This window comes from Thrips palmi, unplaced genomic scaffold, assembly GCF_012932325.1.
Source record: "Thrips palmi isolate BJ-2018 unplaced genomic scaffold, TpBJ-2018v1 HiC_scaffold_10, whole genome shotgun sequence".
NCBI lineage: Eukaryota > Metazoa > Arthropoda > Insecta > Thysanoptera > Thripidae > Thrips > Thrips palmi.
Window position 1 is genome coordinate 15163240 of NW_023144621.1, and position 21227 is coordinate 15184466.

The 21227-nt window shown below is 47.0% G+C and overlaps 4 protein-coding genes across 9 annotated transcripts; 2 read left to right on the forward strand and 2 right to left on the reverse strand.

Moving 5' to 3' along the window:
* The first annotated feature begins 1753 nt into the window (after positions 1–1753).
* LOC117639039 (phospholipase A1-like) lies at positions 1754–5917 on the forward strand. The gene is made up of 6 exons (XM_034374393.1): positions 1754–2052; positions 2841–2989; positions 3702–3962; positions 4641–4829; positions 5522–5678; positions 5761–5917. Exons 1-6 carry the CDS (start codon positions 1772–1774, stop codon positions 5831–5833), a joined length of 1110 nt encoding a protein of 369 aa, XP_034230284.1. The 5' UTR covers positions 1754–1771; the 3' UTR covers positions 5834–5917.
* A 1728-nt stretch (positions 5918–7645) lies between these two features.
* LOC117654140 (5'-AMP-activated protein kinase subunit beta-1) lies at positions 7646–16581 on the forward strand. 6 transcript variants are annotated; one of them, XM_034400347.1, is made up of 7 exons: positions 7646–7766; positions 13377–13581; positions 13662–13867; positions 13945–14038; positions 14133–14250; positions 14330–14442; positions 14522–16581. In XM_034400347.1, the coding sequence occupies exons 2-7, from the start codon at positions 13387–13389 to the stop codon at positions 14666–14668; spliced, it is 873 nt and encodes a 290-aa protein (XP_034256238.1). In that variant the 5' UTR covers positions 7646–7766; positions 13377–13386; the 3' UTR covers positions 14669–16581. The 6 variants fall into 6 exon arrangements, with proteins under 6 accessions (XP_034256238.1, XP_034256236.1, XP_034256234.1 ...); XM_034400345.1 differs by having other exon boundaries at positions 7663–7770; XM_034400343.1 differs by lacking the exon at positions 7646–7766 and adding an exon at positions 7787–7918.
* Positions 11004–12616, reverse strand: LOC117654142 (rRNA-processing protein FCF1 homolog). The gene is made up of 8 exons (XM_034400349.1): positions 12598–12616; positions 12340–12436; positions 12080–12162; positions 11916–11984; positions 11678–11826; positions 11436–11596; positions 11259–11353; positions 11004–11174 (listed from the first exon to the last, which is right to left on the reverse strand). The coding sequence occupies exons 2-8, from the start codon at positions 12340–12342 to the stop codon at positions 11126–11128; spliced, it is 609 nt and encodes a 202-aa protein (XP_034256240.1). The 5' UTR covers positions 12343–12436; positions 12598–12616; the 3' UTR covers positions 11004–11125.
* Positions 16582–16696: 115 nt separating the features above from the next.
* On the reverse strand, positions 16697–19942 carry LOC117654139 (T-complex protein 1 subunit delta). Its single transcript, XM_034400342.1, has 11 exons — positions 19704–19942; positions 19193–19245; positions 19027–19116; positions 18739–18947; positions 18364–18664; positions 18047–18283; positions 17684–17922; positions 17397–17495; positions 17071–17320; positions 16912–16969; positions 16697–16826 (listed from the first exon to the last, which is right to left on the reverse strand). Exons 1-10 carry the CDS (start codon positions 19810–19812, stop codon positions 16952–16954), a joined length of 1605 nt encoding a protein of 534 aa, XP_034256233.1. The 5' UTR covers positions 19813–19942; the 3' UTR covers positions 16697–16826; positions 16912–16951.
* Positions 19943–21227: the final 1285 nt, after the last annotated feature.

The window sequence follows — 21227 nt, forward strand, 5'->3', positions numbered from 1 at the left end:
CGCCCCTGCCGGACCTCTGACCATGGAGTCACACTCCATGCTCTGACCGAAACCTTTTGCCGGTAAGGCGGGCGTAGTAAATCGAAACCTGGTTCGGGTTTCGCAAGGATTATTCAAATTTGTCACACTGACTCCATGATCCACGTGAAACCACGCAGGCGCGGATCCAGGTCACAGACCCGGAAATACAAAAATATTTTTCTTCCTCTCCTCTCGACTTGTTGCGCCTTGGTGACTGTATCTGTAACTTACGCGTTCCGTTGCAGGGGTGGTATTAAGGAAAAATGCCAAAGCACGGTGACTGTAATCTAGAGGCATGGCTTAGGCCAGGTAGCAACGAATGCAGTTATTGTGAGGGAAATTAATCAATCACTTCATGATAAGTCCGTGACAGAGGCACTCTTGTTCAAACCGGAACAGGCTTTCGTTGTTTTGTCGCACCTCGCTCACACCTGGAGCCAAAAAGCAGTTCGACTGCATGACTGATTGCAGAGCACCTATCAATGGTCCCACAGGTGGCGAGTCCTTTCCTTCATGCCGTCCAGCCCTAGCAGACAGCGTGGCGCTCGGCGTGGCGCGTAGCTCTCGAACTACTCGAACCAAGTCCACAACCAGCAGCGGCTTTCGGTCGGCACGCAGACACGCCGGCTGGACCCAAGTCCGAAAGTCGGTCATCGCCTTTTGGCCAAGTGGCGCAAACCAGACGTCGTCTGATTCCGAAGAATAGTCTCGTCGCTTGTCTCTCTCGTACTCATGGGGGCGCCCCGTAAGTGCGAGACAAAGCGACGAAACGAGCTATCGGATCCATCCGTCTAGACAGACGGCAGCGAAAACCGGAACCACGCTAAATGACTCACGACATCCCTTTTTAAATAACGCCAAATATTGCCGGAAAGGACCGTCCGAGGGCTTGGCGCTTATCCAAGGTGGAGGCTAAAAATAATGGTTTGAAAGGAAATATAATTTTGCAAGGCAGCCCCTGCAAAATGGGTGACTTGCGACATTGCATCATCCCAGGGCCGAACAGGGAGTGACCCATGCCGACCCATGTGCCCTCCGACCGAGGGGGTAACGACTGGTAAATTTCATGTCAGCTGGATTACGGATTACCCCCGGGTTACCTCCGGATTACAACAAAAAAAATCCTGGATTACCTTTCCATTACGCAGGTTTACCCCGCCCGGATTACCTCAAAATTTTTCCAGATTACCCAAAATTAGCTCAAAATTTCGGGTCATTCGGATTACGGATTACCAATTTGCTGTCAGCCAGGTTACCGAAGTCGTTACCCCCTCGCCTCCGACTAACCCTCACCCCTGAGCGCTCCACCAGTGTGACATGCCCTCCCGCTGGACAGTGGCGTTGGATTCAGGCGGCGGGTAGATTGCGGCGTGATTGCAGCGTCGCTCAAACGTCTAGCCAGCGATGCACCTTGCGGTTTTTTTCGCGACAGTGAATCAGACATGTGGATGTGGATTACGTTGAAGTGATTCTAGGCAGACCGGCAGCCGCCCCTACCCGCCACGCGCGCGGCGCGCCGTGTCCGCGTCGGCAGTGGCCGCGACGTGACAAGTGGGAGTGGTCCCTTCCTTTGTTCCCTTGACCGCCCCGAAGGCCGAGCCTTCGGGCCTTCGGGCCTTGGGCTCTGGGGATTGGCACCACCGATAACGACACCGGCCAGGGGATTTAACCGGTTCGTTTAAATAGTCACCGTGTGTCAGCCTGGTCCAGACAGTCGGAGCCGCCTATGGTTGCGAGTCCAAGTTTCGCCATGTGCACTCTTGCGTTCTTCGCCGTCGCGGTCCTGGCCGCGGCCACCGTGGCCGCGCCCGGGCGCGCGCCCTCCGGACAGCTCGTCGGCCAGGTCGGCGACGCCCTGCTCCAGGCCGAGCTGAGGGCGTGGAAGGCCGCCGGGCAGCCGGACTTCGTGCACTTCCCCGACGACAAGGGGGAGCCCGTGCTGGCCGCCATCGTGGGGGACCAGTCCGTCAAGAGCGTCAAGGGCTTCCTTCCCACCGCGGACGACATCAAGTTCCACCTGTTCACGCAGCAGTGAGTACCGACTTAAGACCGGTGGAGGCGGCCAGAATTCTAGACGCGTTTTGAGCTCCAGAGTCGCTGCGTCGCACTCGAACCGAACGAGTGGTGACCCCACCCGAGGGGTGAATCACTAGTGTACTCATGTGTACAAATTTGCCCGTACTCAGTGTACTCACAAGTTTTACAAGGGCGAAATTGACTAGTTTTTCGACCGATTTGGCGCTAAGTGCTGTTTAAAACGCTAAATAAAACCTTCAAATGTTAACAAATGTGAAATTTATGAGTAAAGCAAGGTGTACTCACCCGTACTCATGTACTCATGTGTACACCAGAACGCAGAGTGATTCACCCCTCGACCCCACCAATGGATTGCTCTCCGCACGAGGACTCCATTGGCGGGGTCACGCGTGCACTGCACTGCGGACTGGCGGACTGCGACTCGGAATGAGGACTCGGAGCAGCAGTGCAAGCGTACCGCCGGTACCGCGACAACTGCGGCTGCGAGTGCGAAACGAGACTTTTCGATCTGCCGAGCGCGGATCCAGGGGCAGGGCCGGCAGGCGCGCTTTGCTCCCGAAAGCAGGCAACTTTTGCGACGCCCCCCGCCTCTGGACCCGCCCTTGCGACTGCAGACTGATGCCGAGAGTCGTGCTGGTCGCTCCGCCTCTCTCGCACGCGGGACGGCCCATGAGTGCGAGAGAGACAGAGCGACGACTCTCGGAATCAGTCTGCAGGTCAGGCGAAAGCGAAAACGGTGAACCCCCTCACGCACTTGGCCTAACTTGAACATGGCACCGCAGGAACGACACTGACCTCTTCGGCCAGGAGTTCGATCTGAACGTGACCAGCCTGCTGGCCGCCGGCTTCAACACCCGCCTCCCCACCAAGGTCATCACCCACGGCTTCACCAACACCATCGAGTCGCCCATCATCCAGGAGATCAAGAACGGTGAGCGCGCGGAGCGCGGGCTTGCGGTTCAAGACCACCGCCGCACAGTGGGCCAGAAGACCGGTGGAGGCGGACAAAACTCTCGACGCGTTTTGAGCTCCAGAGTCGCTAAATGGCACTCGAACTGAACGAACGGGTGACCACACCAATGGTTTGCTCTCCGAACGAGGAACCCATTGGTGGGGTCACACGTTCGTTCAGTTCGAGTCCCATTTAGCGACTCTGGAGCTCAAAACGCGTCCGGAATTGGCCCACCGGCCGTGCCGCTCTGTTGACACAGGGACGGCGGGTGTAACTCCAGAAACGCTTGGGGCAAGTGCGGATCCAGTGCTGGGAAATTAGGAGGGGGAACGATTGACCCGCCCTTGGCCCTTACAAAGCCACCTGAAGGGTAGGCAAAAAGCCTATCCCTGGGCACCTGTAAGCCAGACGTCAGTGCTACTTTGCCCCTGTAAGTAGGCCCAAAAGTGCAAGACTTTGCGCCGGCTCTGACCGCCACTCGGTCCGGGGTGCAATGTCCTCCAGGACTCGAATCGACCGCGTTGTGCCGATACTTCGGTGACAGAGTGGTGAGTTGGTCCTGCAGACTGATTCCGAGAGTTGTTTTGGTCGCTCTGTCCTGTCACCCTCGGGGCGTCCCGTGTAGGTGCGAGAGAAACAGAGCGAAGAAAACGACTCTGAGTCTGCTGACGGTGATGTGGTGGTCCCGCAGCCTACCTCGGCTCCGGCGCCTTCAACGTGATCGGCGTGGACTGGGGCGCGCTCTGCCCGGCGCCGCTCTACTTCACGTCGCGCGTGCACGTCCCCGTGGCCGGCACCCGCGTCGGCGAGATGCTCACCGTCATGGTGCAGGGCGGCATCCTGGACACGGACGACCTGCACCTCATCGGCCACAGCCTCGGCGCCCACGTGTCCGGCCTGGCCGGCAAGAAGCTGTTCCAGGACACCGGCAAGCGCCCCAAGAGGATCACAGGTAGGGAGACGTCCTCGGGGACGTCCGCTGCGAGCCGCGAGGGAAAGCCCGCCGCCCCCGCCGGCGCCGGCCTGTAGACTGCGATTCCGAGAGTCGCTTTTGTCGCTCTGTCGCTCTCGCACATATACGGCACGCCCCACGAGTGCGAGAGAGACAGTGTGACACAACGTGGTGGCGGCCAAAACTTGAGACGCGTTTGAGCTCCAGAGTCGCTTAGCAGGACTTGAACCTAGCGTGAGTGGCCCCACCAATGGATTCCTCGTTCGGGGAGCAATCCATCGGGTCACTCGGTTCGAATCCGATTTAGCTCAAAACGCGTCCGGGGTTTTGACCGCCTCCACCGGTGCTGGTGCTGCGAGGGTTACCTACCCCGGAAGGCAAGCTTCGCAAGCCAAGTGTCCGCGTGTCCGGCGTGTCCGGCGAGGGGTGAATCACTAGTGTACTCATGTGTACAAATTTGCCCGTACTCAGTGTACTTACCAGTTTAAAAAGGGCGAAATACTCTAGTTTTTCGACCGATTTAACGTTGAGTGCCGTTAAAAACGCTAAATAAAGCCTTAAAACGTTTTAAATTGTGAAATTTATGAGTTAACCAAGGTGTACTCACACGTACTCATGTACTCATGTGTACACCAGAACGCTGAGTGATTCACCCCTCGGTGTCCGGCGTGTCCGCAGGCCTCGACCCGGCCTACCCGCTCTTCATCGTGACGCCCGAGGAGAACCGCCTCTACAAGGGGGACGCCGACACCGTGGACGTGATCCACACCTGCGCCGGCTTCCTGGGCTTCTCGGACGCGCTCGGCACCAGCGACTTCTTCCCCAACGGCGGCAGCGACCAGCCCGGCTGCGGCGTGGACCTCACGGGTTGGTTTCCGGAATCTGCCACCGATGGTTGTCGTTTCCTGTTCCGGTCGTTGAGTGTCGACGAGCGCGGCTTCGTGAGATAGGACAGGAGGACACCTCTCAGACGCGTTTTGAGCTCCAGAGTAGCTACATAGGACTCGAACCGAACGTGAGACCCCAACAATGGACTGCTCTCCGAACGAGAGTCCATTGGTGGGTCACACTCTCGGTTTTGAGTCATGTTTAGCCACTTTGGAGGTCAAGGTGTCCTTCCCCCTTTCACGTTCAGGCTGGCTCGGGCTAGGCCACCGTGTCAGGTGCTAATCCAGTGGTGGAGTTTTCAGTTTCCCTGAAATGACGGCATGTGGAATAGAGGTGATGACGGTACGGGAGGGTGCGCGTGCACTTGACAACAGATTAAGACCTGATCCTAATTCATTATAAGATGACTGCCCGTCCGTCTGGGGCTAATCATAAACCCTCCGGCTTGTCCGAGCTACCGTACGTCAGGTTGAGATACTGACAGCTAATCCTTTCCCCCCTGATTGCTTCAAAAGCGGAGGTGCACAACATTGAGCTTTAAGTATTAAGTAAACCTACGCGTGCGCACTTCGGCCGATGACGCACTGAAAACTTAAGTGTGTACTAAGTGCACTCACAGAGCACTTTGAGAGTGTACTGACTTTTTCAGAGAGGTTTGTTTCTTTTTCCAGGTGTTTGCTCACACGCTAGGTCGTATAAATACTTCGCGGAGTCGATAGTCGAAGGCAAGGGCTATCAGGCAGTCTACTGCGAGTCTGATAAGGATGCCTGGAATGGAGCATGCACAACTCAAGAAGACGGATGCATGGGTGAAAAAGTCTATTTCAAGTAAGTTGTCAACTTTTTTTTTGGGAAAAAGTATTAGCTAAGCATTGATCAAAATCATGACTTCATGCTCTTCACTCAACAGGGAAACAGGATCTTACTATTTGACTACTTCTGAAAATGCTGGACCAACACTGGAATGCCAACTGTCACAGTAGACAGAATAGAAGAGATAAAATGAATGATCTTAGGTCAGAATGAAATTTAATTTCACCTTGGAATAAAGTTTTCTTAACTAATGATCTGATTATAGCCCCATATAATCCTAGTCCAACTAAACTTAAAATAAAATTCAAATACATGTGAGCTGAGATGACATGTATAGTGTGTTGTTTATTAATTAAAATAGTTTTTGTACATTTGCTTGTTTAAAGATACTTAAATAAAGGTGAAAGTTTCACAGTCAATTGGTAGAGTTACGCTGTTTCAATTAAAAAACAGCATCAGTAAACTCACAAATTGAATATGCTACATAGGTGTTACATACAAATTTTGTACAGTGAAGAAAAACTACATCAAAAGCATTCATTCACACGAAAAAAAATTTTTGTTTTACATACACTGCCGCTCAAAAATTAGCGACCACTTTTTCTCGCGCAGTTCGCATTTTCCATGTTTCTGAGCTAGGATGCTGAAATTTGGCCGGTGGGTGCCCCAACTGCTCACTGCTCTTCGAGTCCTGCCAAGTATGGGGCCGTTCAAGGGTGGCCTCGGACGAAGAGACACAGCTGAACCATCCCTGAAATTCTCGAGTCGATCCGGTTGCATCGTTCACCCTCAGGAAAAAGCTGTCGAAACCAGAGGAAACATTCCCTAAGTTCCTAAATAAATTCATCCCTCATGAACACCGAACTTAGCACGGGAGGGGGGGGGGACACCCATCTCGACAGAATCCTTCTCTGCAAGCCCCCAAACTTTCAGCCCGTTGCGGTGACGTGCGCGCCGTCGCGACAGCGCCTTGCGCCGATGAGCTAGGCAACCCATCAGCCAGGCAGCGTACGTTCGGGCACGTCCACGTCTGCGTTTGGTTTGCGGCGCTACTGGACGGGCCCCGGTGACAAGCGCCAACCTGACGCGCGCGCACGCCTCGAGTACGTTGGCACACCTGCGCGGCCTACCTCACAGGGTTGCCTACCTCACCGGCGCACGGCGCTGTGAAGGCGAGGAGCACGGAGTGCATCACTGCCTTCGCGTCGTTCTCAAGGGCGCGGGCGTTTGCCGCCGCGGGCCTGAAGTTTGGGGGCTTGCAGAAGGGTTGTGTCGAGATGGGACGCTTGGAGTTTGGCCGCTACCCTATCTCAGTTCGGCGTTCACGAGAAATGAACTTGGGGGATGCTTTCTCAGTTTTCAACGTTTCTTTTCGTCCTGGAGGATTTGAGTCTCATTTAGTGACTCTGGAGCTCAAAACCCGTCCGGAATTTTGACCACCTCCACCGGTCTTCAGGCCCACTGTGCAGTGAAGTGCCAGATAGTGACGGGCTTGCGCAATCACTGCCAGCCGCTGCCCTCGGCGTCTCGAAAGGCTGAAAGCTCGGATCGACTTCGCACTTTGAAGTGGCTGAGCCTGGCCTAAAGGCCTGGCTAGGACGCGCGGGCCAGTCGCCGCACAGTGAGCCAGAAGACCGGTGGAGGCATCTAAATTCTAGACGCGTTTATAGCTCCAGAGTCGCTAAATTGTACTCGAACAGAACTTGTGACCCCATCAATGGATTGCTCTCCGAACAAGGAATCCATTGGTGGGGTCACACATTCGCTTCGAGTCCCTTTTAGCGACTCTGGAGCCCAAAACGCGTCTAGAGTTTTGCCCGCATCCACCGGTCTTCTGGCCCACTGTGCGCCGCCTCCGCACGGCGGGAGCAAACTGCAGAGGATGCCCGGCTCGTCGCTCGCGAGTCGCCTCCTCGGCGACCACAGCGTCCCCCCCCCCCGGTACACGCACAAACACACGCTCTCATACACAGGCGCACACCTTACTCCCGCCCAGCCACGCTTCGACTCGCGGCGCCATCAGTCCGAGTCGAGCTTCGGCAGGGTCTCTCTGTCTGATTTGGCCTTATCAAGAGAGACGCCAGTCACAGCGCGCCGAGATGAGTGAGTCAGTATTCGTTGACGGTATGCTCAGGTCTGCGGGTCGCGGGGCTTGGGACGGGGAAGGGTATGTGTGAACCCGCGAAAAAGCACAACCCGTTTCGGGCTGGGGGAGGGGGGCGAGGACGAATCCTGAAACTTGTCGGCTCAGTCAGGTAAGGTACAAAGTGTCTGTTTTGTGGGGCTTCCCCCTCCACTCAACGCCGCTCCGCGCCGCTCCACGAGGTTCCAAGTCCAGTCCAAAACCTCTCGGCGCTCATCCCTCGATGCCTTACATTCGCGAGACGTTTTGTGAGGGAAGGTGTGCGTTTCTATACCCTTCCGATGCACAGTGGGCCAGAAGACCAGTGGAGGTGGCCAAAATTCTAGACGCGTTTTGAGCTCCAGAGTCCCTAATTGGGACTCGAACCGAACGTGTGAACCCACAAATGGATTCCTCGTTCAGAGAGCAATTGATTGGCAGGGTCATATCGAGAGATCTGTTTCACACCAGGAACCTTGCGGTCATATCGAGAGATCTGTTTCACACCAGGAACCTTGCGAAGAATGTGTTCGTGTTTCAATCTTTTCGGTATTTGCAGCTTGCAACACGTTTGGCTTGATTGTTTTATGATTTTGTGGTTCGCAATTTTGCACACAATGTGTTTGCAAGGGTTCGTAACAGGTTGTTCGCAAGTTGCGAACTGGTTGCAGTTCGGATGTGTTCTTTGAATTATGAACAAGTCATATTCTTCGCAAGCTTACCAGCACATCGGTTCGTAAGGTGGGACGGGCGGCGGATGATTTTGACCAATGTTTTCTTTCCTGACGTGAAACGAGATCTCTAAGTGTGTCAAGAGGCTCTTGCCACTGTGCGCCGGTCTGATTTCTTTATCGTAACCGAACGCCGCAAACTTTTGCGACTGTAAACAGTGGAAAGTACAGCGGACTGGGTGACCTTGCATCCCGACGAGGAAAATTATGCCGAACGCGGCTAGTGCGGATGCCGGCGGATGCAGTAGAAATAGGTGGATGCGGCTGCACTAGAAATAGGTGGATGCGGCTGCACTAGAAATAGGTGGATGCACGCCAAGGCACTGCAAGGCACACCGCTTGCCTGAGGCCTGAAACGCCTGCGAGGTAGGCCACCGGCCCGTCCGGCAACACACAGCCGTGGAGACGGTGGCCTACCTCGCGCCTGTTGTCTTCACAGGGGTGAGGTAGGCCACCGTCTCCACACCGGTGTGTCGCGGGACGGGCCGGTGGCCTACCTCGCAGGCGCTAGTGAGCCAAAGACAGACTTCACACTAACAACCCTACAAAGAACTGCTCGTTGTAATACAAAGAAAAGGAAGGCTTCGCAGCCTACGAAAGAAATCGTTTGTAATACAAACAATTTTGTTTATAATACAAAGGAAATTTTTTTTTGTAGCCTACGAAGAACTTTTTTGCAGCCTGCGAAGGATTTTTTTTCTAACCGTTCAGTAGCCACAATTTCGTGGCCTCACAAGGCTTGACTTACGTACTCGCTTGCGTAGTATCAAATGGGCGTCAAATTGGCCGGTCCCAACTGTCCGCCCGTTCCTCGCTACCCTAGTAACCACAGCCCTCACTGTAAAAATTAGTTATCACTTTATGACAAAATCGTGGATGACATTTCTATCAGAGCTCATGGTCGTGACAACAAATGTTTGGATGACATCCTCGTAAGGTAAATGAGCTTTGAAACTGTCGTCAAGTGAAAAACACAAATTTTTGCGGCGGGATTGAGGAATAGTGAAACAACCAAGTGCGGCGAACTCCACACTGGTGGAATTTTCAATCTCCTCACGGCAGTACAGTTTGTAGTCTCCACGTTTGCACCTGCGGCTCCATGACACAGTGAGCTGGAAGACCGGCGGAGGTGGCCAAAACTCTAAACGCGGAATCTAAACGAGGAATGCATTGGTGGGGTCCCACGTTCGGTTCGAGTCCCAGTTAGCGACTCTGGGGCTCAAAACGCGTCTAGAGTTTTGTCCGTCTCCATCGGTCTTCTGGCCCACTGGGCATGAGCCAGACCTCCTCCAAGTGTGGAGACAAACCCTGCACGTCTGCGTGTCGAAACCGGAAACCCACCCTACAGTGTGGACAGTTACTCCGCCGCAGGAAATGTAGAGTTCTCCCACACTTGGTTCGACTGTGAAGGGACGTCAGGGATGGATGCCCGGGCTAGAACAACTAGTGGTCAAGGATGCAACCTACCAACAAGGATTTTAAAACTCCCGCCGAGGGCCCCTCTCCTGGCCGCCTACTCCTAATCTCGCAGAGAGAGAGAGAGAGAGAGAGAGAGAGAGAGAGAGAGAGAGAGAGAGAGAGAGAGAGAGAGAGAGAGAGAGAGAGAGAGAGAGAGAGAGAGAGAGACGCATCGCTGTGTGGAATCGCTCCGCCGGCTGCCGCGCGCTGCGTGTCCCCACCTCATTTGCAGTGAGGTAACCGGGCCTGGGGCCCTAGTACACTATGACACGGCCAACGGTGTACCCACCGCACACGGACAGTCCTGTTCCGCGCCTTTGGACTCTGCGGCATGCTGAGCCTGCTCTACGCGGAGGCGGAGGGAGGGGACCCAGTCGAGTCGATCCGAGCGCCTGCGTACTCGGTGTTAGGCAACCCTGTGCGGCGCGCTGCTAGGCGGGCTGGCCTACCCCGAGTACGCAGGGGTCCGCGATCCAAGTGTTTGCATGTTACGGCGCACAGTGGGCCAGAAGACCGGTGGAAGTGGCCAACAGTTAAGACGCGGTTTGAGCTCCAGAATTGTGAAATAGGACTCGAACCGACCGTGTGACCCCACCAATGGATTGCTTTCCGAACGAGGAATCGATTGGTGGGGTCACTCGTTCGGTTCGAGTCCCATTTAGGGACTGTCGAGCTCGAAACGGGTCCAGAGTTTGGGCCGCCTCCACCGGTCATCTGACCCACTGTACGGTGGATTCACTTTCTCAAATGCTCGTGGCTACGCAGTTGCCAAGAAAAGTACGTTTGACTCGATGGTATGCGTCTGCCTTTTTACTGGTAGCTTGCATTACAGGCTTATTACTTGGACGTCATCCAAAATTTCATTCGCATCAAAGGCAGGGAAGGAAAGAATATTACAGTAATGGAGAGGCATTCATGATTAGTTTGTATATTCTAGACAATGTATATGCTCGTCAAAATGAACAGTAACATAAATTGCCAAAATATTAAGGCAACTGAGGGAATAGAGGGCCAGAGTGAATGGGACAATTATGAGATACAAAATACAAAGTTTATGTATTTCCTGCTGCTCTTCAAACAGCAATTTGTTATAATTATTATTTCACATTATTTACAAACAAACATCAATTAGCTTTAGAGTGATACCCTTATCAGGTTCTGGTTGCTCCATAGGCATCTGGCATCCTTTCGATTGTGTACCTGACAAATTAAAACAAAAATGGAATGTCACATAAATTCAAACTACATTCAGTTATTTCATGAGAATGTCTCAGGATGACTTACCTATGCTGAGAGATAAACATGATGGGAACACCAGGAATCTTTCTTATTCTCCGCTTAAGGTCCTTATCACATGTAGCTACAATGTAGCATTTATGCTGCAAAAAATACAATATTAGAAATATTATTAATCTGACCTATCTTAAAAAAATTTACACAAGGAGACACTGGCAAACTCACCTGAGTAACTCTATTAACAAGACAATCGTCAGCATAGGTTCCTTTATGCATACAAGGAAGTCTTTCAAATCTTGGATCCTTGATTATTCTCAAAGCAATTTTGTACTTATTTCCCAATTTTTCTAACTCAGCTAGCACACAATCTGTTATGTAAGGAATACCTGGAAAAGGAGACAACAGCCAAATTACAAATTGAAATTAACTAAAGAAAGTGATGCTATCATCCTTTCAAAGCATCTTACATTTGGCATAGAGGCAGTCCATCATACTCTGCATGATATCAAGTTTGTTTTTGATTGAGAAGTTGACAAAATTTGTATCTATTAGAATGCGGTAAGGAGGACCCAGTTGAGTGTTGTACTGAAAGAAGAGGGCTGATGATGTCTGAGGACTAAAAAAAAAATAATTTGAAGAAATAAATTTAAAGAAACATTCAGCACAAAGAAAACCAATGGGGCAAAAACATTTTGAAATACATACGCCTCAACTATTTTTAACTTGTCGGGATCCTCTTTCTTTGCCCTTTTGGGTGTTCTCTCACTCTCTTTTCTGAAAATAAACGGTTATCAGGTACATGACGATGTCAAACCATTAACGGACTGAAAGTAGGATAAGTTTGAATGATTTTAGCTTTTCACACTTACATGCGGGAATCATTTGGATTGATCATCTTTTTCATCTGAGCAAACCTCTGCAAGACAATCTTTCTCGTTTTCTTGGTTTTACCCTGTCAAAATTTAAAGAGTTAAGAGGTTTAAAAAAACAATAAAGAGGAAATCACTACATAAGCCACCTGTGTGTAGCATAACCTAAAATGTCAACAGATGACATTGTCTATTCATGAAGGCCTCAGCATAGGCTTCAAACGACATCATGAAAATCGAGCTCCTTCATATTCACTTACCATTTTTGAAATGAAAATCGGCCAACTGAGCGAATGTCAGGAAAATTAGACGACTATTGAGTCACGTGTGTTGTCTGCAAAGTTTCCAGTTCTTAACCTAGAGGAAGAAGAAGAGAGGAGTAAGAAAATTCGAAACAAAAAGTACCACAACAACAAAACCAAAGTCGTTGGCATGAAGCGTCTTCTAGATGAAACTAGGCACCCAACAATAAAAATTGTGCTTTTCAGTCTTTCCCCTTTGTTGTTAGCATACTCAACCCTTGTTCTTTACTATGAGTAAAAGACACAAATTATTTGAATAAGCTGTGTTTTCTAGAGGGCAGGTCAGCGCCTGCTGTGACAGAACAAACACACGATCATTCTTCCGATTTGTGTCTTCTGGTTCTGAATTTCATGCATTTATTTCGCTCGTGCTGAAATCGCAAAACCATTAATTCAGTGACCATTGACTTTACCTCGAGCGATATTTCTTAATCTGATCCCTTGACTTTTCAGGTGTGTACAGCATCTTATTATCTTTCTGTTGTCTTTGTTTACTTATATGCTAACAACGTATTAGGTTGTAGCGTTTCGCATTTACAACTGTTAATCAAAGACACTTGGTTTTCTTGGCCTGTATCTATGTTTAAATGTCACTCACTTTTTCAATTTTCCCTGAAATTATAGTCACAATGGTACCGCATGGTCACTCTAGAGTGACCTGTCCACATGATTTTGGACTATTTAAAATAAATAAAATTAACATATCAGTGTCTATTGGTAAACAGTATTCTATTTTTATATTACTCACAACTTCTTTAGACTGTGGCATTTACCACTGATGTCTATGTTTCCTCTACCTTCCTCTATGTTTTCTCTACCTTACATTTTTGTCTCAAGGCCATGAAATTTAGTGCAAAGTGGTGCCCAACTAAATGAATTTTACTTGTCAACACACTGACTGAACGTAACATTTGGCGCCCCAGACTTTCTTGGCTGTTCCCAAACTAGAATTGTGTCCTGTCTATGGGAAGGTCAATGAAATCTTCTGCTTGCAGAGTTGCTGACATGGGGAACGCAGGCAGCAATGCAAGAGAGCGTCACAAGTCAGGTGACATGCATGCTCCCTCATCACCGGGTAAAGATGGTGGACAGGCTTTTACATTTGACAAGAAGCCTAACAGTAAATTAGTGTACTTATCATCAACAGAAGAAGAGGAGCAGCCATATTACACCAAATCAAATACAAATTCTTCCTCATTGGTGTGTGATACATGCCTGAAATGAAGAATATAATCTGTGTGTAAAGTGACTTTCCTAATTTGTACATTTTTCTTCTGCAGCAGAATCCCAAAGATCAAGTAGGTGATGGAGAATTCTCTATACAACCTGCAAGGCCTCGCTCTAACACTATAAGTGAAGGTAGCAAAATAGAGGAACCACCAGGAGAGAAAGTTCTGCCAACAGTTTTTAAATGGGATGGTGGTGGAAAGCAAGTGTTTATCAGTGGGACGTTTACTGAATGGAAAGTTATCCCAATGGTGAAAAGGTGAGCTTTGACTTACTTTGGAAATGGCAGTATTAAAGTCAGCAAATGACAACATTTTTATTTGTTTACTTTCCTAGCCATGGTGACTTTGTCACTATTATTGATTTACCTGAAGGAGAGCATCAGTACAAATTTATGGTTGATGGAGAATGGAAGCATGACCCAGCTGTGGTATGTTCAGTTCAACTGATTGTACTGATGGTGAAGTCTGTCTTTTTCTTACTTTACATTTCAATTTTTAATTATTTATTTTTTCAATTTCCAGAAAATAATAGAAAACGGTGTAGGCACAAAAAACAATATGGTGTCAGTGAAGGGCTCTGACTTTGAAGTGTTTCAAGCCCTTGCCAAAGACAGTGAGAGTGTCAGCCAGACCCAGCAAAGTAATTTTTTATTTTTACTTACTGCTTTTGTTGTGTTTAAGTTGCATTCACATTAAATCTTTTGTATTTTTGTTAACAGCTGAGTATTGTCAAGAAATTCCTCAAAACAAACCTTGGGAGAAAGTACCAGGGCCACCCATCTTGCCCCCTCATCTCCTTCAAGTCATTTTAAATAAAGATACGCCCTTATCCGTAAGTAATTTGGAATAAGAAGCACAGTCACTCCTAAGTTCGTTCATTATGGCTCTAAGATATATACTTTCATTTACAGTGCGAACCAACTTTACTTCCGGAGCCTAATCATGTCATGTTAAATCACCTATATGCACTTTCAATTAAGGATGGTGTTATGGTTTTATCTGCCACTCATAGATATCGTAAGAAGTATGTCACTACTCTCCTTTACAAACCTATTTGAATAGCTTTGGGATTCTTAAGCCTGCTGTGGAAAAGAATATTTATGCACTCTGTTGAACAGCCAATTGAATATCTGTTTTTGTAAAACCATTGAAAATACTATTGGGTCTAACAGTACTGGTATATCCCCAACAATGAATGTCTGAGGTTTGAGTCAAAGTAACGGGAAGGCAAACAGTGGGATCAAAATTATTGAATTTGATTTAGACTCGATTCTTGTTGTTGGTAGTTAATGTTCTACAAACACTGTTATATGGATCATTTTAAAGAGAAATGTTTTCAATTTAGTGAAGGGATTTACACTTCTAAGCCAAAATATCTTAGGCTTAATCCCAATAGCTTTTTTTCCAGTTTTCATTTGCATCGTATTGTTTAAGGTCTTTTAGTTAAATGTGCTCTTGTTATTGTTTTGTTAATTTTGTTGTCCGGCATGGCGTGATGGAAGGTCCTGTGCCATTTTCAGTATGTCATTTGCTTGTTTTGAAACTTGTTTTACAAAATGTTAAAGCTTTGTAAATTGGGATGGGCCTAACAAAAGAGGGTCATGATAAGTGGTTTATTTTTTAAATGAATTTTAGCTGCCTTCTTCATCTAGACTATTACATATGCATATATTTAGATTTATTAAATTTGGTCATTTTGAGGGTCCAAGCTGCTGGGTTTTATTCTGTATAACTGTACCTCTTAAACAACGTTAAAGTTTGTTCCTTATGCTAATTTTTTGTACAGCTATGGGTTGTTTTATTAAACAATTTAAACCCTTATCCAAAGAAAACTTAAGGAGAGGAGCCATTTTGGACAAATGTTTTTCACTGGCTCTCATTTGCATTTATTGTGAACGCCTTTCAAAAATTTTGTGAGCTTGAAGACAAGCTATTGACTATTCCACGTTACCTCCTCTTCATAACTTTTATTCATTTGGTGATTTTCATTTTAACTAATCCACTTTATCAAAACAGTCTTGAGATCTGAAGGAATATGATTACTTTGTTGTGAGAACTGTTAAAATTATTGTCAAGGACACTAATGATCTGATACAAAAGTCAATCTCTTAGATGAGGTTTGTGTTTTAAAACAATGAATGGTTCTCATGGGAAAATCTTTCTGTCTTTGTGTGCATGAGTGAGTGGAAGTTCAAGGGATAATGTCTTTCCCTAGTCATAAACTTTGTGATGTGCTGCAGTAATGTGCAAAGCTTGTCGCAAAGCTGCTTTTATAGAATTGTATTTTATTTACAATAATTGTCTTTGTTTGCCTCGTAACTGGGACCACTTTTCATTGTTAATTATCTGACTTCGGAGAATTCTAAATCTGGATATGCTTCATTAGTTTTGACTTGACATCCATTGTGCTTAGTGAGATTTTTAGTGGAAGGGGGGGGGGGGGCTTTAGAATGCATTCATGTTTTCTTAGCACATGCCTTTAAATTGAAAAAGTAAGTCAGTATTTGTGTCTCCTTTAATCATTGGCTTGGCTTGTAGCAGTGTGTTCGAATCATTTTCTGTAACTTATCATATATGAAATCAGGTATGTACCTTACCAACGTTTTATGTCCATTTAATTTTGACCTTAAAGGGGTTTTCTTCTTTGTTTTAAGTGAAGTAGGGAGGAAACAAAACACTTGCATAACTTGGGCATATTAAGTACTTACGGTATATCTGACTAGACATTGGGCAGCTCCTGAACACAAGTCTTGCATAGTCCTCCATTTCACCAAACTTAATGTATTTTGAGTGTAATGGGTAATTTTCAAGTATTCTTGCCAATTTCCCATGGAATTTCATTGTTTATATTGGTCAGCCACTTGGCAGATCAGAAAGATTTGCTTGCATGTGCTGAATGTTCAATTGTATGTGATATGTATGTAATGATCGTCATAGATGAATAAACATTTCTTTTAAGGCCAAATGAAAAGACAAGCACTTCAAATTTTAAATACAGATTTATTTCATAAATGCGAGTGAAAAACTCTTTCTAACATGGAAAGCAACAATGGAAATGATGTTAATAGTGCAGAAAAGTCACTTAAAATAATAAATTTACGAAGAATTCTAGTAAACATTTTAGGTGAGAAGCATGAATAAATATAAAGTTAACAAAACAATCAGTTGATGTTAATACTAACAGTTGAGAAGCGTCACTGGGAGGTGCCTGTGTTCCTGCAACATAATAATATTTTTGTCAGGGGTGAATTGAATAAATGAGAGGATCTGAAGTCATTCAGTATTAACTACTAGTACTTACAAATTAATTAAGTAGCCTCTAGGCACAATGGAAAATCACATTACTGGACTGTGTTAACCTACAACAAAGTTATCAGTTAAGACCAGCACTCAAATTTGAATCGCTGAACAATCTTAAAATTTGAAAAGGAATAAAGATGGTCAATACAAAGATACTTACAATATCATCAATTTTCAAGATGCTCCTAACAGTTTCAGTGGCAAAGTTGATAATGCTGGTTGTGACAAGCAGGGGCTGCACAACATTTTCTTCCAAAATGTTTGTGATGCATCCTTTTCTAACATTGATTCCAGCTGTAGTTTCACCCTCAGCATGGCGGTTCCTCAACTCTGTTACAGTTGAAATGGGGTTGAGGCCTGCATTTTCGGCTAGAGTTGCAGGGACAACCTCAAGAGCATTGGCAAAAGCCCTGGGGACAAAATTGAACATGAGGAATTAACACCCAAGAACACTACATGTGACATTGCTTTAAAAAAGGAACTAACCTGAAACAATACGCATCAACTCCAGTCACTGTTTGGGCATACTGAGTTAACTTCAGAGCAATTTCGGTTTCCGGTGCTCCTCCACCAGCAATGAGGGCCCTGTAAGAAGAAAGGAAAGCCGTTAGACGCCGCTCAAAGCTTAAAATCAATTAGAGTGCAATCTATGTTACGGCTCAGATATACTAAATAATCACAAGGCAATTCCTGAGATGCCTTCAAACGTGTTGTATGAAAAAGAGAGATTTCAACATCATAGCCTAAGTGAGATGACATTAGAAGCGGCTTACTTTTCTTTCACGAGACACCGGATGACACAAAGAGCATCATGCAGAGACCGACCAGCTTCTTCCAAAACCAGTTTGTTGGAGCCTCGGACAAGAACAGTCATGGTGCGACCCATGTTTTGAATACCAGTGATTTTGACAAACTTGCCAGTCCCTGTAAGCACCTCTTCACACAGCTCTGCATTGGCCAAGTGTTCAGGTAAAAAGTGGTCAAGACTAGCAATGGGGCGGCATCCTAAGGTCTGCAAAAAAATTAATTAAAACATAGGGAAAAATCAGAAACTATAAATGAAGACGTCAAGACTAAAAAAAAACTTGAGGCCAAATATTAAAGGCCCTATATGCATCATCAAATATATATCTTACCTTGCTCACAAATTCAACGTCTTCTCTTTCAATATCTTTAATAACCATAACTTTGATTTTATCCAAAAAGTGAAGAGCCAGATCGGATACAGCATCTCTCAAAATTGACTTTTGAATAAGCAGCACATTACAACCAGACTTTTTGATTTGTTTCACAATGTTCAAAATGTAGGCACGTTCCTCTTTTAAAACCCTGTCCATGGCAGCGTAGTCAGACACAATGACATTGTGATCCATCTGGAAATAAAAGGTGAGCTTTGTTGAAGAAATTTGGACAGAATATTGGCTTTAAAAATAAATCAGTTAATTCAACCTACATCAGTCTTGGGTGGAGAGATGCAGAACTGGATGAGACCAATCTTGGCTTTTTCCACCTTTTTCGGGCCATTGACACCAGCAGACTTCTGAGTAAACACTAATCCATCAACAAGCTCGGTGTCCTCCACTGTTCCACCAATTTTCTCAATTACTTTGATGTCCTTCAGGTCAACAGAGGTAGGCTTCTGGGGATCCACCACCTTGAGGACAGCTTCAACAGCGATAGGAGCAAGAAGACTAGACTGCTGGGACACCACCTTGGAGTTAAGAGATGTAGAGGCTGACTTGATAAGGGACTCCCTACAAAAAGAAAAGTGGTATAAATGACTGACATTTTAGATAAGAGACAAAGCATGCAAAATGAGATATCTTACTTGTCAGTCAAATTGACCGGCACAGACATTCCCCTCAAGATTTCAATAGACTTAGAAGCCGCACGTTGGAAGGCATCAGAGATTGCAGTTGGGTGAATTCCCTTTTGGAGCATTTTCTCAGCTGCCTCTAGGAGAGCTCCAGCAACTACACACACAGAGGTTGTTCCATCACCAGCCTCAATGTCTTGTGCTTTGGACAACTCAACCAGCTGCAAAACAGTACGGTATAAATACATCAGAAGGGGACATTTACACTTGTAAGGTCTGAAAGGTGAAAGAATAAATTACCATCTTAGCAGCAGGATGAACAACGTTCATCTGCTTCAAAATAGTGGCTCCATCGTTTGTAATTGTGACTTCCCCATTGGCAGATTGGATCTGAAGCAAGAATTTCAAATGAGATGCAAATATTGTTTAACATAGAACAGAAAAACATGTTGGCAATTTCTCTTACCATTTTGTCCATGCCACGAGGGCCCAAACTGGTGCGAATAGCATCAGCAACAGCTGCAAGAAATCAAAAACTAAAATTAGAAAATGATGGAAATAAAACCGGAAACCGAACCTACGAACGACAGATGTCCGCTCATAAACATTAGCAGATACCTTAACAAAGGGTCAACGTTAGAATTGTTATATGAGTCACAAAGAGAATCAGGGCATATAGAAATGCAGTATGCAGCTGAAGACAATGAGACAGGTGGGGACCGGCCCATCAATGGGAACGTCATAAATTAAGAATGCACTTGAAAGTCAAACCATCAAAACAATAAAGTGCTTCAACCTAAGCAACAGCGGCATCGCTGAGCAAGAGGTTAGGAACAAAAATTCAATGCTTGACAGGAGTAACTAAATAGGGGCTCTTTCAAAATAGAGCAAACTAGAATGGCCTGCACTCAAAATTTAAGACGCAAACAGGTCCTAGCAAAAAATGACAATGAAATAAAACGAAACAATAAAATTACCTTTCCCCGCTTGAATGTTGCTGCTGCGGATGTCGGTGGGTTTGCTTTTATCCTTGAAAGCGTTTGAAGTAACCCTTCTTCCATCTCCGGAGCCCTTGACAGCAGTCATTGTGATGTGATTTCTTAAAGTTTAACTCAGATATTTATGAAATTGGAACCAGGTGCGCGATGTCGATGGATAATCACACCCGCGATCCGGTGACCAAGCGGCGAGCGAGCAGCGAGCGAGGGAGGAAAGGGGGGGGGAGGGGGAGGGGGGAGACGACACAATGCAAACAGATGACAGACGACAGCTGAGAAACGTACCAACTCACTGAGAGAGATGTCGTCTCGAGAAAACAAGTAAAACTCTCGTGTAATGAGAGAATCTGCTCATTCAAAACAGAAATCGATATTCTAATGCGCTTTGGGGGCCTTGCTTACCCCATCTATCAATGTGTAAGAAGACTGCGTGAATTTGGGGTAAGAGGGGAACTGCTGCGTAAAGGTTGTGGCGGCTATTTTGAAAACACCGCATTTGTAGCCTTTCGGCACATTTAAGTAGCGACGATGAATTTTGGTCTTTCTTCGAAAGGTATCTAATCTTTTAAGGGTGTTGAGTTAAATGTGTATAATACCTCCATGTTTTTTTCGAAGCAAGATACGCCGGTGAGCACCTGGCTGGGTAGGCAACCCCTCCTGTACGGAAGTCCATGTGGTTGCCTGCCAGGTAGGCGGCTGTGGCGAGAGTCGCCACAGGGGATCAATCTGCCCATTCTCGCCCTGGCTTGTTCATGAATGGACTGCCAGCAGCCTAAATACCGGGCTTTCAGGCGCGACTTTCAATTTTTTCAGATCTCTTCCGGCCAGCGGATAGTTCTCTTATGCAACCCCAGGTTGACAATATTTGTTATTTTAATAATCAACTGACGAGGTATTCTCTTCATGTGTATTTTCTTTGTATCATCGCTCGTGCCTCTTCTACAAATCGAAGTGGAATATATGCCACGCACATGCTAACAGGAGCATACGCACATCCAGGGCATGAGTGATGGGAAAATGTCATCTGCTTCAGAAAACGTGTCTGGCATGACATGCCCTTGGCAGAGCGTGCTTGGCAAACATGCGCCGGCCACAGCTTTACTTGCAGGACTTTGCACTTTGCAGGAATGCTCCAGCTAGTGTACGGTACGTACACACTTCGATTTGTAGATTGTTGCTCTGTAAGCCTGTGTTTGCCGCATTGGCTTTTGTGGTGGTGGTAATCCCTAAATCTAACTTGATCCCGCAAGTGTCTGACCATGCCAAACACAGACTCAGTCCACCAGTGTCACTAGGTCCACCGGCTGCTCGCTGCTGCCATCTAGTGAGAGTTGGGAGAACTCTGTTGTCTGTGCTGTGGGTGGCGCGGCGGCGTGGCTCAGCGCACAGTGGGCCGGAAGACCGGGAGGCGGTCAAAACCATGAAGTAGGGCCTTTCTCTCATGTCAAAACTCTCGATAATTAGGACTTGAGCAGCGCATGTGAACTCACCATCGATCAGGGT